We start from the raw sequence: 9403 nt of genomic DNA, 5'->3' as shown, positions 1-9403 counted from the left end.
GCACGGAAAACTGGTGATCACAGACCCAAAGTTGTACACAGTGTAACAATGGTGGAATGGACAGTGACTTGAGCCAACGATTCATACAGCCGTGTGTAACAACAACAACAACAACAACAAGCATCGTCATCGAGTCAGGGTGCTATGCCTGGCTTCATTCAATAACAAGTACATAAGCACGTCATGATTTTTCTTCGTGCGTTCAACACACATAAAAATAATGTCAGTCACGCATTCAAGAAAATGACCCAAACATAAAAAACAAATCCCCACCCTTCCCTCCTCCCCGTCTCTCTCTACACCCCCCCCCCCCCGCCCCCACCACCGCCCCCTCCATGTCCCCAGCCATATACACAACTTTCTCTGTGGGAGTGTGTGCGCTGTCACACACAGACGCAGCAGACGCGCACAAAGACAGAAGACACTCACAACCTACACCCAAAGGCTCTTTGTGTACTGGACTGGTAGCCTAGAGGTAACGGGTCCACCTCGGAAGCGAGAGAATCTTCTCAGCACACAGGTTCGAATCCCACTCCTACCAGTATTCCCCCCCCCTCCCTCTCCGCTAGACACAGAGTGGTGTTCTGGACGCTAGACATTTGTATCAGACGATAAACCAAGGTCCCGTGTGTCGGATGCACTTCGCGCACGTAAAAGAACCCACGGCAACAAAAGGGTTGCCTGTGGCAAAAATTTCACTGTAGAAAAATCCACTTTGACAGGATTACAAATATACTTGCAGGCAGAAAAAAAAGAAGAAATGGGTGGCGGTGCACAGCAGCGACACACTCTTCCTGGGGAGAAGAGCCCGACTTCCGCACAGGCAGATACCTCTTGTTGTGACAAAAGAGTGATGCAGCACAATACAACATAAAGTCTTCTGCTGCTTCTCAGTCCCACGATCACACCAGCCAGTGTGGATAAATTCACTGCAAAGAAACGACAGAGTCAACACGCAGTGCTGGTTTTTGTCATCACACGGCGAGAGACGATCTCCTCCCTCTTGTCCCTTTGTTGGTTGGGTGACGAAGCTAACCTGGTGGCCTATGATACGCTCCTATGACTCACCCTTTCAAACAACGCAGTCTTCACTGAACCAAGACCCGACTTGACCTGAAGTTGCCCCACACCCCCAACAGGTCGTTAAACTCCACTTCAAGACGATGGAGCGCCTTGGTTGCCTCGTGCGTTGAACGACACATCCAAGCCTGAGCCAAAGCCAAACCTTGGTGAAATTAAAGGGTATATCTATTCATCGCCGTTTTGGTTACGACTATGGTGGGAATGTATGCAAACCTAGTATTTAAAGAACTAAGTAATTCCCACACCCTACTAATTAACCATCAATACGATCAGCTGCTTCCTTTGTGGAACCAACAATGCTCTTGGGGATTTTTGTTTTGTAAAAGAAGTCATTGGGAAATCCAATAAATAGGTTTTTATGTACACATAAAAATACAAGTGATTTATTTTTCAAACAGACTGGAATTATGTGAGCTGTCTTTCCACACCATTGGCTGTCATCCCTCTGCCTCGTGTTCATCATCCAGAGACCACATCATCCAGAGACCACATCATCCAGAGACCACATCATCCAGAGACCACATCATCCAGGGACCACATCATCCAGAGACCACATCATCCAGAGACCACATCATCCAGGGACCACATCATCCAGAGACCACATCATCCAGGGACCACATCATCCAGAGACCACATCATCCAGAGACCACATCATCCAGGGACCACATCATCCAGAGACCACATCATCCAGGGACCACATCATCCAGGGACCACATCATCCAGAGACCACATCATCCAGAGACCACATCATCCAGGGACCACATCATCTAGAGACCACATCATCCAGAGACCGGGGTTTGGTTGCATGCGCAAAGTTTGCTCAGCAGCAGTAGGTTTGCTTGACGTCAGGAATGTTCCCAAATCTCCGCTTATTCCAGACTCAGGAGCACTGTCCACGCTACGCACACATAGCGCTGCTAACAACGCTCAGGCAACCCAAACCCAGATCATCCCAAGTCGGCCTGCCCTCACCAGGCCCAATGTTCTGTTACCAACAGGTAGCAATGTCCTGTTCAGCAGACCTCACTACCCCTCGACACACATCATAGATTGACTTAAGTTTCCACGACTTCTTAATGCTGCAGCCTTGGCGGCTAGTTGGCCTTTGGGGACCATCCCAACACTGACTGTCCTAAAAACAACCCTCCTGGCCGACAGTGGGGATGTGACTTGGGTAAGACACCCTCCACAATAATCAGATTCCAACCCAGAGAGTCGGTACAGCAGCTGCCACCTCTGCTGTTCCGATGGAAACGAATGACGAACAACAAAACCTTGGCAACACCAGGACCCAAACCCTGAACAGTTGGACCAGAGCGGCGAAAGCCATGGTGTGTTCGTTAAACTCAACTTTACCTCCATGTTCAACATTTGAACCACTCCTTTCCCAACCACCCACTTCAAGTTATCAAGTTGGAAAGTTTGAAGAAAAAGTTAATTTAAGATATTTTAACAGTTTCACGCTTCCTTAGGACAGGGCATTAAAGGATTTTTTTTCTTTTAAAACAACGAAAAGTTTATCCAGCTGCAAAGTATGTTTGATAATGACAATCTGACCACCGAGGAACAGTGTCCGAATGCTGGATTGACCAGGACACGCAGTGCGCAGTGGGACGGATAGCGATAGAAGACAGTGGGGCAGCTGATATATAAATATACATACACATCCACCAACATCATTCAATCTGAGAGTCCATAATTCGGTTTGTTGGTCCGTCCGTCAGTGTTTAGAGATGGTGTGTGTTCCTCTCTGTGTGGAGGGGGCGGGGGAGGAGCAATGAAAGAAACGGATAACATTTACGTAAACCTCTCTATTCATAAGTGTGGGTGTGTGTGCATGTGGAGGTGCAGTCTATGTCTAACATACTTCTAGAAAAACCACTTTTTTTTCCTCTTTTCTGTAACCTGAGCTCCTGAAAAGCATGAGGCATTTCTCTTCATTGCAGACTCCAGTACCAAGGGAGATCATCCTCAACAAAAGCTGCTGAGCCAAACATTATGACCATTTCTTCAACAGAAGACACGGTTTATCTGGGTTGTATGTTCGCCTGCAGATAAGAACTCTCCAAACGTTTCGGACGGATTCTGAGAAAATGTTAAGAAAAAACATGTTTCACACAACTTTCAGTTCCTTCTCATTCTGTCATTTTGTGCGACAATAGTGTCATGTCATAGTGTTTTGTTAGGAGAGAAAGATCGTCTCAGGGAAAGCAAAGGCAACGCCAGCACTGTCCACACTGAAGCCCGTGTGGAAGGACAGCAACACCTCCATACCAGACTCCTGTGTGCAATGGTATATTCCATCTTCCTGTATGTATGACTCACATGCTCACTCACGGCGGATTTGGAAAGAAGAATCCAAGCTAGGAAAACGAGGTGTTATTGCAAAATACTGAAAATCAGATACACAGAACGTATTACCGATGAACAAGTGCACCAACCCATTAAGCTGCACACTGGACCATATGAAGATCTGCTGACATAGGCAAGGTAGGAGAACTCTGTTGGTATGGCCCTGTAACAAGATCCAGTAGCCTTGCTAAAACACTCCTCCAAGGAACTGTTGAGGGAGGGAGATGGAGGGGAAGACAGAAAAAAGGACCAACAAATTTGCAGAATGGACAGGAAAACCATTTGCAAAGACCCAGTGTAGTTGACCACTGGACAGCAAACTCTTTGAGAATCAAGTCAACCAGTGGATAATAAGCACGTGCCAGAAACGTAACACCCGATGGTCTTGTGCTGTACGACGCTGATGGCGCCTAAAAGTGAAAGCAGATATGTTTGGAGAGGTGTATGTTTTTGTATTGCATTCACGTGTAACACAACTCGGGTATCCAGCCAGTGTCTCCGACTGTCTCTCCACAGGTGACGGAGATTTAAAGTTTTAAACCCCGAACCCTCAGCCTAAAGGACTGACGAACCCCAGATACTATCATAGCCAAGTATAGAAACGGACAATAATACTAATGTACTCCGATACATTTCTCTATGTAGCGGATCTTCAGGAACACCAACAACAATAACATATCTTTACAATCTGCACATTTTTCATCGCCTTCTCATAAAAAAACGAAAACAAAAACAACCGAACAGCAACGGCGATGACATTAGAATCAACGTGAATACAAACAATGTCATAGCACTGATATGGAGATTCGTCTACACAAGTTTATACGGTACAGACAAAACACATAACTTCCATAAAATGAGGTCCAGCTTTGGCTTTCGCTAACATGGGTCATTTTTCAAGGTCTAAGATAACTCACTCTTTATCGATAAAACAGGAAATAACTGCTGAGTCTATAAAACTAACAACTGTGGGTTGATAGGTAAGACTGACTTTGATCAGAAGTGTCCTACCCTCCACGAATCACAGTCCCCAAACAAGAACCTGTGGTCAGAAATGTCGACACTTCGAAACAAAGGGAATCTTTTTTTTCACAACCCATAGTTGATGTTTTTTGTTGTTTTTGTTTGTTTGTTTTTTTACAGATATTCTCCATTTTTCACTCCAATCTTCTGTTCCCTATCCAAGACCCCCAGAAAAAGAGATCCCCAATCGCCTGTACACAACATGGAGGACATCAGAATATGAAAACGTGATCTCATTGCAGTAAGCTCCCCTACCATCTTTTGAACGAAAACAAAAGGTATTTTTCCTTTGCCTCCCATGGAAAGTTTGGCAAGCTAAGCATTCACATTGGGCAAAACGTTGAAACAACAACAACAACAAAACAGACATCGCTAGCTCAGATGAATAAATAACAGACATGAGGTCATCTCCAACACTTCTTTACATTCTCCCGTCGTCAATGTCTGGTGAAAAAAAGAAAAGAAAAAATGTGTGGACCACTCGGCAACAGTTGAAGTCCCAAATCACGACCCTCAAGTGAAATCCCAATGCCCTCCCCGACCCCCTAACCCCCCACCCTACCCCCTAGCTCCCCACCCTACCCAAACACAAAGACGAACAATATGTACACACATGATGCTGAGAGGCTTTAATTAAGACACGTGTTCAGAAGTTTTGCATTGTTCTCCATCCAACCCCTGTGATCAAGTTGAAAGGCAGCAACCACACACCGTGACAATCCTCACCGCCTCCATAACAACCGGGTTTTTTTGTTTTTGAATAGTCAAGCTTTATCGACACAGTGCAGCAGCCTTTTTGTACCCCCGTTGGTTTTTTACCCCCCGGGCTCAAATCCAACTCGCACAGATTAACCCTGGAGTCTTTGCAGACTAGTCTGGGATTTCCCCCGGGGTGTAACACATGGACAGAAGGGAAGCCTTCTTCTGGTGGATTTTACCCTCCTCATCCATCATAATGGATACTGGTGTCACCCTAGACCAGTTCGAAATGACCCCCAGTGATAAATCTGCCCCAGTCAGAATCAATACAAACTGTCCAAATAGAACTCCCCCCACAATTGCTTCCGCTCAATTGTAATGCAGATGAGGGGAGGCGAGGGTCAGACCATAAAGGCTGGTCCAGAACCACCACCCTTCTTCCAACTTGGTGGCCTGGGGTCGGTAATCGTGATTGCTATCAATGATCCATGGGGTCTATTCGAGGCTTTCCAGAATGACTCCAAGGCAAAATCCCAGTAAGGGAAGGGTGAAAGGGGGGTGGGGGTGGGGGTAGTTAGAAGCTGTTAGTTACACCGGGATCAGCAGGGTAAAGCACTTCACTTCTCCTCCTCCTAAAGCCCTTCACACTGTAGCGTTCTCATAAAGCCCTTCACTTCACACAGTGACGTTTTCATGAATCACTTCACCATGTGACGTTCTCCTGCAGCACTTAACTGACACTGTGACCTTCTCCTAAAGCACTTCACACTGTGGCGTTCTCCTAAAGCCCTTCACCTCACACAGTGACGTTCTCCTAAAGCACTTCCCTCACACCGTGGCGTTCTCCTAAAGCACTTCACATTGTGACGTTCTCCTAAAGCGCTTCACTCACACACCGTGACGTTCTCCTACAGCACTTCACTCACACACTGTGGCGTTCTCCTTAAGCACTCGTTCTCCTAAAGCGCTTCACTCACACACCGTGGCGTTCTCCTAAAGCACTTCATCTCACACCGTGGCGTTCTCCTAAAGCACTTCATCTCACACCGTGGCGTTCTCCTAAAGCACTTCACCTCACACCGTGGCGTTCTCCGAAAGCACTTCAACTCACACCGTGGCGTTCTCCTAAAGCACTTCACCTCACACCGTGGCGTTCTCCTAAAGCACTTCACCTCACACCGTGGCATTCTTCTCCTCGTCGCACATCACCTCGTCCATTTCCTCCAGCGTGCTGAGCGAGGACAGCGACTTGAGTCTCTCCCCGCGCGGACCCCCTCCCCCTGGGGGCAGCTTGACCCTCTGCCCCGCCCGCCGCTCCTTCTCCATCAGGGCGTCCAGCTCGCACTCCGCCGCCCCGCCCCCCAGCGTCCCGCCCTCCTCGGGCCCCGCCTCCCAGTCCGACAGGGACTGAACGTCCAGAGGCAGCAAAGGCTCGAGGCTTGAACAAGAGCCTTTGCCCGAGAAGCTGTCACTCTCCACGAAAGGGGCCAAGCCAACACCGTCACCAACACCGCCTCCTCCTCTCCTGGGGAAGGTCTGTTTGTAGGCCGCCGCCGAACTCTTCAGCAGCAGCGGCTCCTGGCAGGAGGGCTCTGAGGAAGAGGTGGAGGAGGAGGTGGTGGAGGAGGAGGAGGTGAGGAGGGCGGAGGAGGGCGGGGGGGAGGGGTCCTGCAGGGTGAGGCCGAGCGCCGGCACGGGGTGGTTGAGCAGCATCAGGTTCCGGCCGCTGCAGCCGTTGTGCATGTGGGGCAGTCTGAAGGGCGGGATGTGCTGAGACATGGTGGCCGTGTCCTGTGTGAAGGGAGGGGTTACCGTGCACCGTCATTGTCAGCACTACAGCACTGCCGGTGTTGGTGTTAGTGGTGGTGGTGATGATTGTGTGTTGTTGTTGGTGTTGGTGTTGGTGTTGGTGGTGGTGGTGGTGGTGATGATTGTGTTGTTGTTGTTGGTGGTGGTGGTGGTGATGATTGTGTTGTTGTTGGTGTTGGTGTTGGTGGTGATGATTGTGTTGTTGTTGGTGGTGGTGATTGTGTTGTTGTTGTTGGTGGTGATGATTCTGTTGTTATTGTTGGTGGTGGTGTTGGTGATTGTGTTGTTGTTGTTGTTGGTATTGGTGTTGGTGATTGTGTTGTTGCTGGTGGTGGTGGTGATGATTGTGTTGTTGGTGGCGGTGATTGTGTTGTTGTTGTTGGTGGTGATGATTGTGTTGTTGTTATTGTTGGTGATTGTGTTGTTGTTGTTGTTGGTTGTGGCGTTGGTGATTTTGTTGTTGGTGGTGGTGGTGGTGGTGATTATGTTGCTGTTGTTGTTGTTGTTGGTGGTGGTGGTGGTGGTTATGGTGATGTTGTTATTGTCAGTGGTGGTGGTTGTGATTTGAGAGTGACAATGTCTCACCTGACTCAAGGTGTCCAGCGTCAGTTTGATGGAGCGAAACGTCGGCCTCTCCTCCGACTTGTGCTTCCAACACGACAGCATGAGGTCATACCTTCACACAGCATGAGGTCATACCTTCACACAGCATGAGGTCATACCTTCACACAGCATGAGGTCATACCTTCACACAGCATGAGGTCATACCTTCACACACAGCATGAGGTCATACCTTCACACAGCATGAGGTCATACCTTCACACACATACCTTCACACAGCATGAGGTCATACCTTCACACACAGCATGAGGTCATACCTTCACACACACAGCATGAGGTCATACCTTCACACACACAGCATGAGGTCATACCTTCACACACACACAGAGCATGAGGTCATACCTTCACACACACAGCATGAGGTCATACCTTCACACACACAGCATGAGGTAAAACCTTCACACAGCATGAGGTCATACCTTCACACACACAGCATGAGGTCATACCTTCACACACACAACACGAGGACATACCTTCACACACAGCATGAGGTCATACCTTCACACACACAGCATGTGGTCATACCTTCAAACAGCATGAGGTCATACCTTCACACACAGCATGAGGTCATACCTTCACACACAACATGAGGTCATACCTTCACACAGCATGAGGTGATACCTTCACACAGCATGAGGTCATACCTTCACATAGCATGAAGTCATACCTTCACACACACAGTATGAGGTCATACCTTCACATAGCATGAAGTCATACCTTCACACACAGAGCATGAGGTCATACCTTCACATAGGATGAAGTCATACCTTCACACATAGCATGAAGTCATAACTTCACATAGCATGAAGTCATACCTTCACACACATAGCATGAAGTCATACCTTCACATAGCATGAAGTCATACCTTCACACACATAGTATGAGGTCATACCTTCACACACAGCATGAGGTCATACCTTCACACACACAGCATGAGGTCATACCTTCACACAGCATGAGGTCATACCTTCACACACATAGTATGAGGTCATACCTTCACATAGCATGAAGTCATACCTTCACACATAGCATGAAGTCATACCTTCACATAGCATGAAGTCATACCTTCACACACACAGTATGAGGTCATACCTTCACATAGCATTAAGTCATACCTTCACACATAGCATGAAGTCATACCTTCACATAGCATAAAGTCATACCTTCACATAGCATGAAGTCATACCTTCACATAGCATGAAGTCATACCTTCACACAGCATGAGGTCATACCTTCACACACACAGCATGAGGTCATACCTTCACACACACAACATGAGGTCATACCTTCACACACCATGAGGTCATACCTTCACACAGAATGAGGTCATACCTTCACACACACACACACACACACACACACACACACACACACACAGACACACACACAGAGCGTGAGGTGAGATAAGAGAAACACAAAGAAACAGAGAGAGAGAGAGAGAGATAATGACAATGACAATTTTTTTTATTGGCAAATAGCGTTTTACAGCTCTTGTGCCAAGGGGGATTATTCAGCTTATTTTAGCGAACGACGAAAAGAAAAAGCAAAACGAAAAATAAGGGGAAATAACAAGCAAATAAGTACATAATTATTCGTAAACGCACAAACACTCATACATTCACACCCACGACATTAATACAACATATTCCATATTACTCATGCATAATACTAGCTAATTCGAACATGTGACCAACCAACTTTGCAGCCGAGCCTCGTTTTGGTTATTTATCAATCTAAATTGAGTTATGGATCTTATTCTGCATTATGTTTCTATCCTGTTAAAACGATCGTTCGGTTAATCTTTTCCTTCGAATGT

The 9403-nt window shown here is 47.2% G+C and overlaps 1 protein-coding gene across 4 annotated transcripts in view; it reads right to left on the bottom strand.

Moving 5' to 3' along the window:
• Positions 1-305: 305 nt before the first annotated feature.
• Positions 306-9403, bottom strand: part of LOC143281074 (tyrosine-protein kinase receptor-like) — a 347133-nt gene continuing 338035 nt past the window's right edge. For all 4 annotated transcript variants that reach the window (XM_076586005.1, XM_076586004.1, XM_076586003.1 and 1 more), the window contains 2 exons: positions 7552-7642; positions 306-6948 (listed from right to left, as the gene is read on the bottom strand). In XM_076586005.1, coding sequence (XP_076442120.1) covers positions 6331-6948; positions 7552-7642 — 709 coding nt within the window. In that variant the 3' untranslated portion in view covers positions 306-6330. The remainder of the gene's footprint in view (positions 6949-7551; positions 7643-9403) is intronic.

Source organism: Babylonia areolata, chromosome 4 (assembly GCF_041734735.1).
Source record: "Babylonia areolata isolate BAREFJ2019XMU chromosome 4, ASM4173473v1, whole genome shotgun sequence".
In the NCBI taxonomy this organism is placed as follows: Eukaryota; Metazoa; Mollusca; class Gastropoda; order Neogastropoda; family Buccinidae; genus Babylonia; species Babylonia areolata.
This window is presented reverse-complemented; position numbering and strand designations above follow the sequence as displayed.